Below are 16,154 nucleotides of genomic sequence, written 5' to 3'. Positions count from 1 at the left end.
TCATTTATATACCGTGTAAGTTCTAAAAATTCTTCCAGTGATGCAGAAATGGCCTTGAAGCACTGCCAACCACTTCAGCTACCACCTGCAATTTGAATCTTATTAAGCTGCAGTCCAACTGTTGTGGCGTTTGACAGGAGCATCTTTTGTTTTGCTTCTTTTTTTTTTTTTCCTTTTTGCATCTCATCCAATCATGCTGCTGAGTGGCAAATGGTTATAAAGACATACTAATTTTACTCCTAATGCTTCCCTGTCAACATTTATTCAAAGTGTACTGCAAACCAGTCCATCTTGACACTAAAGCACTATCCGCTCTCTCATCCAGCTTTTAACCAATTTCAGTCCGAAGGCAGAAGTCTTGTTTTAACAAGACAATAATAATAGTGCAGGATCGCTTCCCACTGAGAACAACTCAGCAAACACTGCCTCCCTCCTTATGCTGTGGTCCGATTCATAGTAATACTGGTGTTGTCTGCCGGCTCTTGCTGACATTAACAAGATATGCCTTTCAAATATCATGGCCTTTGGGACTGGGTCAGCGTTACTATTTATAGAAGGTCAAGACTTCATGATAGTTTGGCTCGCTAGAGTGATAACTGAAAATAGAGTAGGTTTACATTGCTGTGCTGCAGCTGATTTTGTGTCTGTTGTTGCTCCAGGCTCCTGAACAAATGTGATCTAAGCACAGACCCTGGATCACCGGTTATTTACAGTGCCACTACGTACAGTACTTGTGATCTGACAGTAGCATGAAAGAGTTAAACATAGCAATGTTGCCATGTGTGAGAGTAGGTGCCAGTGAGACCTGTAGTCTGGTTTGCTGAAAGTCCAGCCCTGTAACTGCCCCGTAATGCAGCACCTTATGAATATGGTGTCATCCTACAATATGATAATTAGCAGACTTTGCAGTGCTTTGCTTTTTAGGTGCAACAAAACACATTTTAGAAAATTTAATACACCGTCACCATCTGCCGGCCGAGGTACTCCTGCCAAGTTTTTGGGAGAGAAACAAGTTAGCCACTGTAGCTGCCAGATATTATCTCCCTCCTACAATATCAGACAATACATTTCACAGGACAGTGAAGCCATTACGCATTGAAAAATGTAACCACACCAAGATACATATCTGGCTTCATATTTTTCATTATTTCAATTATTCTGAATCCTTGAAATCATAGGCTGTCATCTTTGTGAATGTCACCTTTATGCAATAGTATATTACCACCATGATAGAAATGAAAATAGGAAATGGATTCCCCATTTTTCAAAGTATGTCGCTCTCACTGCTTTGATCAGATTGGTTTTGATCAGTTTAAGTCAAATATAAAAAAGGAAAATAAATAGAACTCAAAGTTCATTGCTGTCATGTTTATATTGAATGAATTTACTGTAAATGAAGTCATCTCAATCTAAGACACAATGCATCGTCGCCTGTCTAATGTCATAGATCCAAGACGTGCCCCTTAGTTATTCCTATGTGACATTATCAAAAAAGTTGCAACCTCTGCCAACTACAAAAGCTCCTCCCTTCACCTAATACATACAACCTGCTCCACCCTCTGCTTAATATTCATAGTAGGGTCTTTAAAACCTTGAACCTGCACTCATGCTGTGGGTTCCTCTCTTGCTGTGTGTCTGGGCCTGGTGGTGTGTGTCCGCTGTCTTACTGTTTACATTCTTCCAGTGTCAGAGCCCTGAGCCGCTACAACTCGTGCCACCATGTCTAAACCGCTGTCTGACCATGATAGAAAGAAACAGATTTCAGTGCGAGGCCTCGCCGGCGTTGAAAACGTTGCAGAGCTGAAGCAAAACTTCAACAGACATCTCCACTTTACCCTGGTCAAGGATAGAAATGTAGCAACCAAAAGGGATTACTACTTTGCTCTTGCCCACACTGTGAGGGACCACTTGATGGGCAGGTGGATCAGAACCCAGCAGCACTACTATGAGAAAGATCCCAAAGTAAGTTCAAGTCATGACAGAACAAAACACACAAAAGTGAACTTCCAAGAATATGTAGATTTTCAAATGAAGTGAAACTCTGCTATTATTTTAATGGCAATAATGGCATAAACTGTATCACATCTTGTATTTGTGATAGAGAAAATTATAGAGCTTATAGTGTTTAACCAAGTGTAGGGCAAAGACCTGCATTCATATTTAATCTGAGAAGTGCAGCACACCCTCAGGACATTAAGAAAAGTCTGTTACATTGTCCTTAGTGCTTTAATTAGCATTTTGTTCTGAACCTTTAAGCAACCCCTATGCATGTATCAAAGTACTGTATTTAAGTACAGTTTTAGAGACAGAAGATATGTACTGTTTTATTTGATGCTTCTACAATTATGGATGTATAGATTTGTACTAATCCTAGAGGGAAATACTGTACTGATAAATTCAAAGCCACATCAAACTGCTAATTCCCAAACTTTTTGGCTCTTGACTCCGATAGAAGAATCCCCTTTTTTACTCTGGTGTTGTTAGCAGGTGATTTGTCTTGAAGGTTTCTCAGATGACTTTAATGACTGTCATTGAGTCAAAGAGGAAAATAATCAGCCGACTTTTAACAAAAGAAAAACTGACGAGATAAAAGAAAAAAAATCATCCCTGCTCAATCATGAAGCTTAAGATCTACTGAATGACCCTTGAGGGGCTCTGACTGCTGTGTTGGAAATCACTGGATTAGATTAATTGTATATAGAAGAATGCTTATACATAGACTCAAGTAAGTGATGAATATCAATAATCTTTCTGCATAACCAGCACTTTAACATGAGATACTTCATTTGCATGCACTGTACATAGATTTACAAGTACTCTTATATCCGTAGCGTTGATTCAATTACTTTGGTTAAAGGATGTGAATACTTCTTCCTCCACTGAGAGACAGGGCTTGATATTCCTCCACTGTACTTGGAGCAACCTGGTGTCAGCGTAATGCCAAGTCATGACATTTAAACTTCTTAGCACTCTGCTGGTATGCTGCCGTTCTTATAGTGTGTTGAAACATTAAACCTCCCCATGACCCTCTGTTCCTATCCTGACTGACCATAAAGCACCTAGCCTTTACTTGTGTCATTTGAGCACATGCCTCTGAGGACATCTGGGTTCATGTGAAGGCACAAGGCGCACAGAAGCTCTCAGCAACCGCAGTGGTATAAACAGCTGAACAGGCTGAACCTTTAAGGAACAATGGGAAGCTGGCGTCACTGTCCTAAAGCAGAAAAATGAAATGAAAACCACATTTTGCTTTAAAAATGTTGCATAAAATTGTGTGTAATTACACCAGGAGATTCAGCAGAGCAGAGGGGAGCTCGGTTCCAATTGCATTCATTATTAGCTCCACTGAATGAAGGGGATAATTTATCTTTTCGTCGACTCACTCTGAAGGGTTATTGTTCAGGGGCCTAAGTGTTAAAGCCCTCATGCATTGATATCAGGAGCAAGAAATTTAGTTCTTGCACTCAACAACTTCTCATAAATGTTATAATCAGATGTTGATGGGCTGCAGCACTCTCAGTCAGAAAGCACCTGACCTAAACTGTATCAGCCCGGTCTGGTGCTCTAGACTGAAAGGTCAAAGGTGAGTTCCTTAAAGGTCTCAACAGAAACATGGAGGAGGAGAAGTAGGAGGAGAAGGGCAATCAACCTCAGTCCAGAGTTTTGTGTAAAGATCAACATACTGCAAAGTTACTGTTACAATCCCAGATTTATTTTTCGCATTGCTAATATATTTTATTTGGAAGAAGAAAAAAAAGAGCAAATTGGCATAATGAGATGAAACAAGGATGGAAGTCAGATAAAATTTAGAACATGGATTCATATATAATTCAGGACATCCTGTTAGCTACTCTGTGATATGGCTCGGTCGGTTGTATTCATTATTATTTTACACATCTATCTGAACCATTTCTCCTATCAAGCCAGTCTTGAACTCCACAATGAAAGGGTATCAGGCTCACGCTGACCTTTACAGCGACCTCTACAGGAGCTATTTCTGTCTGGGGCCAAAATGTTGGTGTTATGCAATACCCAAAGTAATATGCACCCCCCCCTTCGCCTCTTCTTTCCTCTCCACTGCCTTTCCTCAGCTTGTGTCTGCCCCTCCATGTCAGAGGAGGCAACAAAAAAAACTAAATGGCAAAGGCTAAACACAGGCTCAGGTGGCACATCTCCATGTACTCCAGACCATCATGAAATTTGAAGGTTTCCTTGACAGTCTGAGTTGGATGTGTTTGTGACATTTGGCATACGGTTTCTCAGGATTTCCATTGCCAAACTTGTGGGCGTCATGCTGCTGTGGAGTCTTTTCTATAACCCCAATTATATAACGGCACAAATAATAGCCCCGTTAGTGTTAGTGATATTACAGTTTCTGTCAGTTTATTCACGTTGTTATTGATTATTTCTCCCTGTCTTGACAAACTGTAGCGTGTGTACTACATCTCCCTGGAGTTCTACATGGGCCGCACCCTGCAGAACACCATGGTGAACCTGGCACTGGAGAACGCCTGTGACGAGGCCACATACCAGGTGAGAAAAAGCATGTTTTATAACGGTAAAACCTTTTTCAACTACTGTAAAAAACAATAAAAAAAACAAGCAGCCTGTCAGAATTAGTCCATTCATCAGTCCATGTTGTCCTCTGTAGTTGGGTCTGGACATGGAAGAGCTGGAGGACATGGAGGAAGACGCTGGTCTGGGTAACGGAGGCCTGGGCCGTCTTGCTGGTGAGCATCTTTTCACCCTTCACATTTGATCAATTCCAAGACCCTTTACTCCTTTAGTGAATATTAGAAAATGTTTTTTTTTCATGTGCTGTCTCTGGTTTTCAGCCTGTTTCCTGGACTCCATGGCCTCTTTGGGTCTGGCTGCCTATGGTTATGGTATTCGCTATGAGTTCGGTATCTTCAATCAGAAAATTGTCAACGGCTGGCAGGTTAGAAATGTTCAACTTCCAGGCTTCTTGCTGTCTTTTTATTCTTTTAGAAACTTCACATTATTTTTGTCTGGGTGTAAGAATAGCTGCCAGTTTCTTTTCTCGCCTCATATCCCCTGCTGGATACATTTCCTTTATCACCATCATGACCTGATGTTCCTGATCATTGTCTGTCTGCCTCAGCTCAGAAAGCCGTTCACCTAATTAGTGTTTTTTTTCCCCCTCCATAAATGCATGTCATTATCTAGGTTGAGGAGGCTGATGATTGGCTGCGCTATGGCAACCCCTGGGAGAAGGCTCGCCCCGAGTACATGCGTCCCGTGCATTTCTATGGCAGAACCGAGCATCACCCTGATGGCGTCAAATGGGTTGACAGTCAGGTGAAAATATGATTCAAAGCAAAATGCACATGAGATATGTTTTCTGAGATGACGATGAGTTATGAGATGAGCGTTGAAATACTAATTTGAAATGTCTGTCTCCGTCTCTCATGCTACTGGCAGGTAGTGCTGGCTCTGCCATACGACAGCCCTATCCCTGGCTACAGAAACAACATTGTCAACACCATGAGGCTGTGGTCTGCAAAGGCTCCCTGCGACTTCAACCTTAAAGACTGTACGTGTCATAGCAGAGATCCAATCCCACAACAAATAAGAGAGAGTATGAACCAGAGGAGTTTATGCACATATATTTTCCCCTTACAGTCAATGTTGGTGGCTACATTCAGGCTGTTCTGGACAGAAACTTGGCTGAGAACATCTCCCGTGTGCTGTACCCCAACGACAACGTAAGAAAATATAACTAAATTACCTTTTAATCCACCAGAGCTGCACATGTTAATCTGAATTAGAGGAAACAGCTGAATGTTGATAGGTAAAGGAGCTGCAGCCTGTATGGCTCCTGAGCCACTGTACAGGGCTTATCCTAAGTCCACTGAGAGATGGATTTCCATAATTTGGACCCAACTAGTATCCTTTGTCTTCAGCTGGAGCCACTGTGTGCTCTTTCAGCTTCCTCTGAAGCTGTCCTTAATATCTGACATAAAACCTGACCACCATGTGCTGACTCCCTGAAGGCTGAAGAGGGAGGATTTAGGAGATAACCATCTAGCTCGAGATATAACTCATGTCAGGTCTGGTAATTTATGTCTGTGCAAGTGAGAGCAGGAGCTGTGGTGGAGCTGATATTCCAGCTTTGTCTGAATTCAGTGTAGTCGGTGCTGTTCATTGATGCTGTGTTTTTCTATTAACAATACAGACGCACCAAAACAACTATTTCATTCGCTAATTAGTCAATTGAAATGACATTTTGCATTTCAGCCATTAAAAATGAGAAAGGTTTTGACTTTAATATTATAGTGAATTGAAAAGCTTCTTGGTTACTCAGAAATGTGAAAATGAAAATAAAGGAAGAAGGAAAAACTGAATAGATTCTTTTCAGTATATTCTTTTGAATTTTAATGCATGCTCCCAATGAAACACATGAAGCCTGAATTCTTCCATAAATATCTCATAGTCTCATTATAAAGGGGGCTGTTCTTTTATACAGAGGGTGTGCACACATGTACTTGCATTAACACAAAACTGTGCAATATAAATAGACTAGATGTTTAATGTTACAGTAGATTGATTAGAAGTGCATGATGGTTCTATTACAAATATTGCACATAGAGCTCCTTCATTTAGATCATAATTTTATCAAAATGAAAAGATTTCTGTCGTCCATCAGTCACTTATATGCAAAAGGTTATGTTTAATGGATTAAAAAAACTATTCATGCTTGCCTGCAGAACAGAAACAGACTAAAATGTGTCTTTATCCTCAGTTCTTTGAAGGGAAAGAGCTCCGTCTGAAGCAGGAATACTTTGTGGTGTCTGCCACCCTGCAAGACATCATCCGCCGTTTCAAGGTCTCTAAGTTTGGCTCCAGGGATGTTGTTCGCACAGACTTCAACAAGCTGCCTGAAAAGGTGAAGTGAAAAACTCAACAAAATAGTTTCTGTCAAAAATGAAAAGATTTCCCCCTGATGTTCTCTCGTCTCGCCTTCCTTAAATTGCCCCTGTCACTGTGTAAAATGGGCTGTAGGTGGGTTTCATTGTATTTTATGAGAATATTTGAAGGGAGCAGTGTCTCTGAAGCACTTTATTCTGTATGCTAATTATATGTTGACATATAGTAATGTTCTGCACATACAGGTTGCCATCCAGCTGAACGACACTCACCCTGCCATGGCTATTCCTGAGCTGATGAGGGTCCTGGTTGATGAGGAGAAGCTTCTGTGGGAATCGGTGAGGAAGAGCTGCAACACTGATCAATTTTCATTTTTTAGGAAGGAATAATGTTTTTTTTAGGAGATCATTATTCCGTATAGTTCACCACCAAGAGAAATGATAAAGCATCAAGTGGTTTTTTTTTTCACAATGTTTTTCACAGTAAAATTTACACTTGACTAATGTCTGTATTTCCTGCTGGTGTCCAGGCCTGGGACATCTGTATTCGCACCTGCGCCTACACCAACCACACCGTTCTTCCTGAAGCTCTGGAGCGCTGGCCCGTCGACCTGTTTGCTCATCTGCTGCCCCGCCACCTGGAAATCGTCTATGAGATCAACCGCCGCCACCTGGAGGTTAGTGCTGCTCATTGCACTGTTGAATCCACTGTGTCCTTATGGCTTCTCCTCACTATGTAGAAGCAGAGAGAGCAGAGCACACAGCGTCTCTGTTCGCTGTGGTTAAGTGCTAATATAGTGCTAAATATAATACCTCTATTTACTTTTATCTGTCTGCTTGAATACATGCTGCACATTAAGGCATGTACATAATATCAAAGTGTGGTACTGTACAATCAGTGCATTTCCATGAGGATTAAACCCAGTGGGAGCTCTTAGAGAATAAGGTTTGAGACTTATATGAATTTAAAAACACGAGGATAGAAAAGGAGAGGAAAAAAGAAGCACTATCATTTAAATTTCAATATTTGATCTTTTCTCTGATTACGAATGGATATTTTTAGATCTCTTTGTGATATAAATACATTAAAATGCAAGGAGTGACTTGATGCTGTAATGTAAATGTCAAACTGGTGTTTTTTTTTTAAGAATGATTTTGGATATGAAGCGGTGGGAAGGTTGTGTAAACTGTGATCCTGTACAATAATACACTGAAGTTATGTTTGTTTGGTTGACAATGACCTACTTTCATATGTAAAAAGATTGAAATGAATGATTCAGTAAGAAATATATAGATACAAAAAACACACACACAACCTATTCATTCATTGCCGTCTTGTGTTTGTCCTTATTTTGCAGAAAGTTGCTGCTAAGTTCCCCGGTGATCACGACCGCCTGCGCCGCATGTCTCTCATTGAGGAAGGTGGACAGAAGAGGATCAACATGGCCCACTTGTGCATCGTGGGTTCCCATGCTGTCAACGGCGTGGCCCAGATCCACTCTGACATCCTCAAAGCTACTATGTATGTGCTTAAAATAAACACTAATTTCCCTGCAACACTCCATGGCGGTAAATCATAATTAACAGCAGAACTATAGTTGATGTATGTGTAGTCGCATCAGGTCCATAAATCGCCAGCCTCTGTGGTTTCGTGTGCTGATGTATGCGATGCTTCACGCTCTCTGCAGTTTCAAGGACTTCTACGAAATGGAGCCTCATAAGTTCCAGAACAAGACCAACGGCATCACTCCTCGCCGCTGGCTGGTCATGTGCAACCCCGGGCTGGCTGAGATCATCGCAGAGGTCAGCTGCCTCCTAATCACACAGATACCACCAAGATCATATTTGAGTCGTACCTTTCAAAGGAAACTGACATATCCTTTATTCCCTTCATTATTTCTGTCAATCAGAAAATCGGTGAGGACTTCATTCGTGATCTCGACCAGCTGAAGGGTCTCCGCAAGTTCATCAATGACGAAGCTTTCATTCGTGACATTGCCAAAGTGAAGCAGGTGAAAAAACTAAGATATTATTTCATCTTAACTGTGCAGAGAATGCACCAGTTTAGAATTAACAGCATTAATCTCAGGATGATAAATAGATACACAGATATAACAGCTGTATGTACACGGTTTGCTACTGCCATGTATAGGAAAAAGCCCAGAGAAAAGTGGCTCAGGTCTGTTTGTGCAGTGATGGACTGTAAATGCTTTGACACATCCAGTATTTTCAAGGACCCGCAGAGCTGTTTGTTTCTCTGTGATCAATGTCAAAGCCTCCACTGACAGTTTTTTCTACCACAACCTCTGCAACAGTGTGGCCAGTATATAAGAAACTGTAGTTTTCTTGATGATATTGTATTTTCTTTCTCTTGTATTTCATTATGTGTCATTATGTTTTGTTTTTTCTTTGTGCTAAAAATACTTAATATGTGTCTGCAAACAGCACATAGAAATTGAATTCACTGCAAGTCGATTTTTCCATCCCACAGGAAAACAAGCTGAAGTTCTCTGTGCACCTGGAGGAGCATTACAAGGTTAAGATCAACCCCAACTCCATGTTCGACATCCAAGTCAAGAGAATCCACGAGTACAAGAGGCAGCTGCTCAACTGCCTGCACATCATCACCTATTACAACCGTAAGCACACACACTTCAAAGCCTCTGTCCTTTGCCATTTTCTTAAAAAATAGTTTTATAAATGACTTGGATATTTCTTCCAGGCATCAAGAAGGAGCCCAACAAGCAGTGGACCCCAAGAACTGTCATGATCGGAGGCAAGGTTTGTAGTGTACCGACATGCGACAGGCCTTTAAAGACAAACTCACCTCACACATTCATCAGACACTACTTCTCTGACTGTCCACCGCACCGTTCCTGCAGGCTGCCCCTGGATACCACACTGCCAAGATGATCATCCGTCTGATCACAGCCATCGGTGAGGTGGTCAACAACGATCCCGTGATCGGAGACCGTCTGAAAGTCATCTTCTTGGAGAACTACAGAGTCACGCTGGCAGAGAAAGGTAATTACTAAATCGCAGTCTGTTCTCAAGCTGATCGCAAATGTTCATCCCCTCCTCTGCAGATGTCCCCAGTCAGGATTGTTTGATACACACACAGCATAAAACATAAACACAAAATGCTCCTTAGAGTTATCAACCCCCCCTTGCTCCTGTCATCTTTCAGCCGTCCCTGCAGCTGACCTGTCAGAGCAGATCTCCACAGCTGGCACTGAGGCCTCTGGCACCGGCAACATGAAGTTCATGCTGAACGGCGCTCTGACCATCGGTACCATGGACGGAGCCAACGTTGAGATGGCTGAGGAGGCCGGCATGGATAACATTTTCATCTTCGGCATGAGAGTGGATGACGTCGATGCAATGGACAGGAAAGGGTAAAGAATGAAACACAATCTCTCAGACATAACAGCTAATAAAGCACATTCACCTTGTGGTATCGCCTCTTTACAAAACAGGTTCCCCATTGAATGAAGGTGATATTGAGCTGTAAGTCTCAAACATTGTTTAACATAATCCCACTGGGGGAAGTCAGAGGGAGCGAAGGCAGAGAAAGAGTTCCTCTTTTGTCTTTTTATTTGTGCCACTACAGGATGGAATATGTTTGCATATGAGAAAGCAGCGTGGCACCTGCTTTCAGATTCATTTGAGGAAATACAAACAAAGCACTCCAACTGTCAAAATCTCTGCTATTGATGCAGTGAGCTCCGTTCACTCCGACTATCCAGCAGCTCTGCCGTCTCGCGCAGGTTTTAGCAGTGACCTCTTTCTTGCACCCTGCCTGTCGGTGCTTCTAGGCTCAAATGATTTGTCCACGCAGGCTGAGGTTTGCTACTCTAAGAGCTGTGGCCTTTGGGGAACCTGCTGGTGCCGCTGACTACTACTCTCCTTTATGAATGGGTTGTTTACTACAGCAGCAGGGCCTGTGTTCCTATTGAATCTAAATGTGTTTTTATGTGTTCCCGCTTAGTTACCACGCTTCCGAGTACTACAATCGTCTGCCTGAGCTGAAACAGGCTATTGACCAGATCGCTGGAGGCTTCTTTAGCCCAAATCAGCATGACCTGTTTAAAGAAATCGTCAACATGCTGATGCATCATGACAGGTAAAGGCACATCTAACATTAGCAGCCCGAGGCACACGCATGCAAACACACATACAAATAAGAATGTGTATAAACTTGCAGGCTCATGCAAGAGAAGCAGACAAACAAAACGACTCATGATGGTCTTCTGCAAAAACACCAAAAAGACATATAGAAACAGACACACATACTGCATGTCCATTTACATTTTACAATGTACATGATACAATGCACATTTCCGAATTATTTTCTCAACAGATTTAAGGTTTTCGCTGACTATGAAGACTACATTAAATGCCAGGAGAAAGTCAATGCTCTCTACAAGGTACGTTAATTCATAAATAATGGCTCTGAATGGCTGTTTTATGATCATTTTAATTGATATGGCTACACTATGAATATTAACACTAATAGAAGGAGACTCAGAACTAATGATCTTATTAGTTACTGATGTTATTAATCTCACGTCAATCACTTTCATCTTCACAACAGAACCCCAAGGAATGGACCAAGAAGGCGATCCACAACATCGCCGGATGTGGCAAGTTCTCCAGTGACCGCACCATCGCCCAGTATGCTCGCGAGATCTGGGGCATGGAGCCAACGCTTGAGAAACTCCCTGCCCCCGACGATAAGCACTAAACTGTCGCCCTGACAGCTCGACACAAACACCTTTTTTTCCTGGTAAAAGCCCCGATAAACTTGCATCCACACACATTAGCATTAACTGCTCCCTGCAGTGCTACATCGAGTCTCGCAACAACTCGTGGACTGGTTATGTGTGTATTTTTAATATCTGCGTATTCACAATATCCAGACCAAAGACTGGTGTCATAGAGTCGTTGTAGTTATTACCAGGGAGGCAGACATTTCTATTTTGCTGTGGTGTGACATGGATAAAAGAGCTTTGTTATGGGCTTTGTGAATTTACTGGTGACAATGTTTTTAATAAAAAAGAAAAAAACTATTTTATTTCCACTCAGACCCATTCTGAATAAAAAACTGTCTTAAATACCACCACAGCACAGTGACTTTTTTTTCTCCAGTTTCAGGTGAATGCAGATATTTACACATCATTTATCAAAGCATTGTCAAGTACAAGAATAAATATACATCCATCATGCATTTTGTTGCAAACATACTGTAATTATTACGCTTTTAAGCGTCATGCTCAAGCCCTTTGAATTATACGTAACCATAAACTTTGACAATGTCTGTTTTATTAAAAACAGAACATTGTGTGTGAATGTTTTGCACACTAATCCAAAAAGGGGCCTTAGGACTTTTGTATTGACGATACTGTATTTACTATCACATGAGGTCATTACTTCATAGTGTGATAATTAAATCCCTGATACAGGTCTAACAAACATAATCTGCAGCAGCTGTAAAAAATAAGAATATGAATCAACACGATCACATACAGCAGAAGATATCACCTTAAAGCAGAAGTAAGTGATATATTTGTGTTAATATAAGTCTTAAATAGTTGTATCTTCCGACAGCAATCACTTCTATAGAGTGTTTGGTCTGAAACACTAAATGTCAACTTAATCATTTGTCTTACACACAGCCACATGCATGTTGAATATGTCACATTAGTGCAGCCTTCATTAATGCACATGACCAATTTCATTACGTACTGAAACAGACTACTGTATGCGCCTGTATTGTCATAGTATCATTCCCATTCCACAGCCTTCATGAATATGTCTCATGTGCTATATGAATGAACACTGAGTTAAGTGACGGACAGGTCAGGAGCTTCACCCAGTGGCTTCAAAGTCGTTTTATCCCGATTAACTTGACCAGTAATAATGAAACAAGCAGGACGGAGTTGACTCTCACATCATCTCATGTGTGAATGTCGGCTACATCATCAAACTGCTCAATTGATAACATCAATGATGATAATCATCCATTGTTGATAAGTAGTTGGAAAGTGTTGTGACAGAAGAGCTGTTTCAGGTTAATGGTTGAACTGTACTGAAAAAAAAAACTGCGGTTGGACATAATTTCGTAAAGGTTTGTCAACAATACCAGTGGGTTGGTGGTTTGAGTGATGGTGACCTGAGATGAAGTCAAGGTCCTGGCCTGAGTCCACCCCCTGAATGCATGACTCATGATATCAAAAACATTCATTCTACAGTAGTATCGCATGCATGATCCGTCTCTTATCTTTTCATAAATAAACTGTAGCTGTGTTGATGAGAAGAAGGTCAGGGTTCGTCAGTGTTGGTTAATGATCATGTTGAAGACGGATCAAATTGAAATGTAGAATAGAAAAAAAAATAAGCAAACAAAGGAAAACATTAAAACACACACACACAGACACACCAGAATTACAGCAGCTCTCCCTTCACGCTCACACAGGCTTCATCTACAAGCAGCACAGCTGCAGCCATGAGCCTTCGGCTACAGTTAGACAAAGCCTGAACCATCAGCAGCAGTCAACACCTGCTTTCATTGTAAATGTACCAACGCAACCAACCACCACAGCTCATGGAGATATTACAGCAAAATGAAATGAAGCACAACACATTCTCTACATTTCCAAAACTTTCAAAACATGTTTATCTGAAGGAGCGTACATATATTACATTGAATTAGATTTAAATTTAGATTAATTTGGAAGATTGAAAACAGAGCCTATAGGCAAACCAGACATCTTGTTTGATTTCAGACTTGAATTACAATGTTGAAAGGAGACAAAGGAAATTGGAGTGGAAAAACACAAAGACAACATGTCCGCAAAATTATAGACAAAACACAGTCTACCATAAGGATAAAAGTAAAATATTTCAGCTGAGGAAACTGAGCAAATGAGTACGTGAAAGTTGAGAGAGGAAAAGAGAGGGGCTTTGCAGGGATCTACTAAGACCTGCAAATGACTACCAAGCATGTTGACACAATAAAAACATGGGCGTTGCCCATTTACAGTAGCTGCTCATGTAAATATTCTAAATTAAAAAAATAAAAACAGGCCATGCAATTTAAAAAACATCATTATGTTTTCAGTTCTTCTGAAAATCTTGTAAAATTCAAGATTAAACAACTCTGTTCCAGGTTAGAGGACAGCACTGACCAAGCTGCAGGCTATACCTGGGCTTGGTTTTAAATCATTATTCTTTCAATATCTGTTTAAAGTACAGATAAAAATGAACTTGATTACAGCTTTACAACGGCCTCAGGAGAAAATAAGCCACTGTGATGCTGAGATATCTTCTCTGATCTCTGAAATGGGACAAGCAGAGAAATGTTCAGTGTTTCACATTCAGAAGTTAAATGAAAGACGTTTTTGGAGGGATCACAGTGGAGACAATTAAATGCAGACAATGTGGAGCAAAGTTAACAAACAAAAAGAAAAAGAGAGTGATAAGGATGTTTGATAAAAGTTGTTACCTCACAACTTCCTGGAGAGCAAGAGCAGCCTCAGACCCAGTTCAGCCACAACCAGGACTTTGACTGTGTGTCAGCGCGGGCAGCAACTTATATACTGCACCGGTGCTGGGATACATCCAAGAGGCAGTAAACTAAGCCTTGATGCCAACTGTTATTATGGGCTGTTCCTGACAACACACTGTTACATTGCACTACTATAGATCCACCTTAGAGCTTAAATCGAGAGCAGCTCTCTAAAAATTTACAACTAAATTGCACTAAAGGTTAGTGTGTCCTACAAACCGGATCTTTAACGATTCCTTACAGCGTGCGTCTGCAGATGCTGGCAGTCTCTTCCAGCCTGTTTGCCAGGTTCGGCTGTTGAGACATGCTGACAGAGAAATCTAAATCTATCACTTAGCAGCCTAAATGAATGGTGTTAAATTACGTACAAAACGATTTGCTGGCACAAGACATCTAGCTAAAGCAACCCCTGGTAGGATAATCATGTGTGGTAAAATACATATATGGAACGTAATGTCTTGTCACTGGTGATTTGAATTTATTGCATATTTTCCTTTGTCTTTTTAAACATGCATCTGAAATTCTGCCAGAGATTGAAGACTGCTGCAGCTCGACAGCTGCTGAGTAGATGAGTTCTTTGAGTTGCCTCTTGGAGGAGCTGTTGATGCCTGAATGAGGGAAGAGAAAAGACCAAGAGGATCTTGTGAGACATATGTTTCTGTGTGATACCCAGGACAGTGACTCCTCAACAGCACACGCACCCCTATGACTTCATTTTATGCTTTAATGGTGCTGTGTTTGACAATAAAACATGGGTGATGCCTTGGCACACTGATAAATATGATAGGCTATCCCCTTGTTGATAATGAGTGGAATCTGCTGTGGAAGTATTATATATATATGTAGATATATACAGTAGGAAACTGGAAACAGGTCAAGTTGTTATGAGAAGCATCTGCCAACAAAACAATGTTATGCAAAAAACAAAACTCTCCAGAATGAGATTGTTTTTAGACTGGTACATCATGAAACCTACAGTAGTATCAACAACAATATTTAGTGTATAAATCCACTGTATTTAAATGTTTGTTTTTAAAAGACACCTTTAAATAAATATAAAAGTTTTATTATTATTATAAAATCAGTTCATAAAATTATTATTTGTATGTTGTTGTTTGCCCTTATATTAACTCCTTATTTTTGGTCCTTATATTAACTTTAGTTCAGAAAAAGGGAGCGGTTGTTTACATACGTTCAGGTTTTTGCTCTGAAATAACCCTAGCTGCAGCGAGGCCTCTGCAGAACAAGATAACACCGTAATTAACATCTGTTATGATAAATCTTGGTAAATCAGAAGCATAAAACAGCTCATAAGAAGGAGGTTGGGTTTGTTTAGTTAGGTTATGGAGCAGCAACAGTAAATGGTGTCATACAGTATGAGAGCGGCAATAGTGATAAGTGTCAGGAATATTTACATCAGAATGTATTATATCAAATGCTGCATCAAATAAATCTGTTGTAGATTAAATTATATATGAATAAACAAATAAACAGCTCTGTGTGCTGGACGCGGACCTTTGGACCTGCTCTGCTAATCCCGATCAGACTTTTTTAATATTTTTCTTGGCTTTGCAGCGAGACAGAAGGTCAAAGTGTTATGTGTTCACTTGTATTTGTTTGTAACTATTAACAGAGTAAGGAGCACTGAGTATGCACACAGTATGTAATGTGTCACCGCTGTCAGTGAGATTGCAGTGTTT

The 16,154-nt window shown here is 40.7% G+C and overlaps 1 protein-coding gene across 1 annotated transcript; it reads left to right on the top strand.

Moving 5' to 3' along the window:
- The first annotated feature begins 1,613 nt into the window (after positions 1-1,613).
- pygma (phosphorylase, glycogen, muscle A) lies at positions 1,614-12,006 on the top strand. The gene is made up of 20 exons (XM_085798045.1): positions 1,614-1,962; positions 4,432-4,533; positions 4,652-4,730; positions 4,836-4,939; positions 5,188-5,319; positions 5,443-5,554; positions 5,644-5,726; positions 6,764-6,907; positions 7,134-7,226; positions 7,418-7,564; positions 8,246-8,409; positions 8,576-8,690; positions 8,798-8,899; positions 9,379-9,526; positions 9,610-9,668; positions 9,770-9,911; positions 10,075-10,282; positions 10,876-11,010; positions 11,248-11,314; positions 11,482-12,006. Exons 1-20 carry the CDS (start codon positions 1,720-1,722, stop codon positions 11,629-11,631), a joined length of 2,529 nt encoding a protein of 842 aa, XP_085654171.1. The 5' UTR covers positions 1,614-1,719; the 3' UTR covers positions 11,632-12,006.
- The last annotated feature ends 4,148 nt before the right edge of the window (positions 12,007-16,154 follow it).

The sequence above is a fragment of the Trachurus japonicus genome, chromosome 14 (assembly GCF_045865225.1).
Source record: "Trachurus japonicus isolate A0001 chromosome 14, Traja_1.0".
NCBI classification, from domain to species: domain Eukaryota; kingdom Metazoa; phylum Chordata; class Actinopteri; order Carangiformes; family Carangidae; genus Trachurus; species Trachurus japonicus.
Note: the sequence above shows the minus strand (reverse complement) of the source record. Positions and strands in the feature narration are given on the sequence as shown.

Coding starts and splice junctions, on each gene's coding strand:
- pygma (XM_085798045.1), top strand. CDS start 1,720: ATGTCTAAACCGCTGTCTGACCATGATAGAAAGAAACAGATTTCAGTG. Junction 1,963..4,431: donor ACTATGAGAAAGATCCCAAA/GTAAGTTCAAGT, acceptor GACAAACTGTAG/CGTGTGTACTACATCTCCCT. Junction 7,565..8,245: donor TCAACCGCCGCCACCTGGAG/GTTAGTGCTGCT, acceptor CTTATTTTGCAG/AAAGTTGCTGCTAAGTTCCC.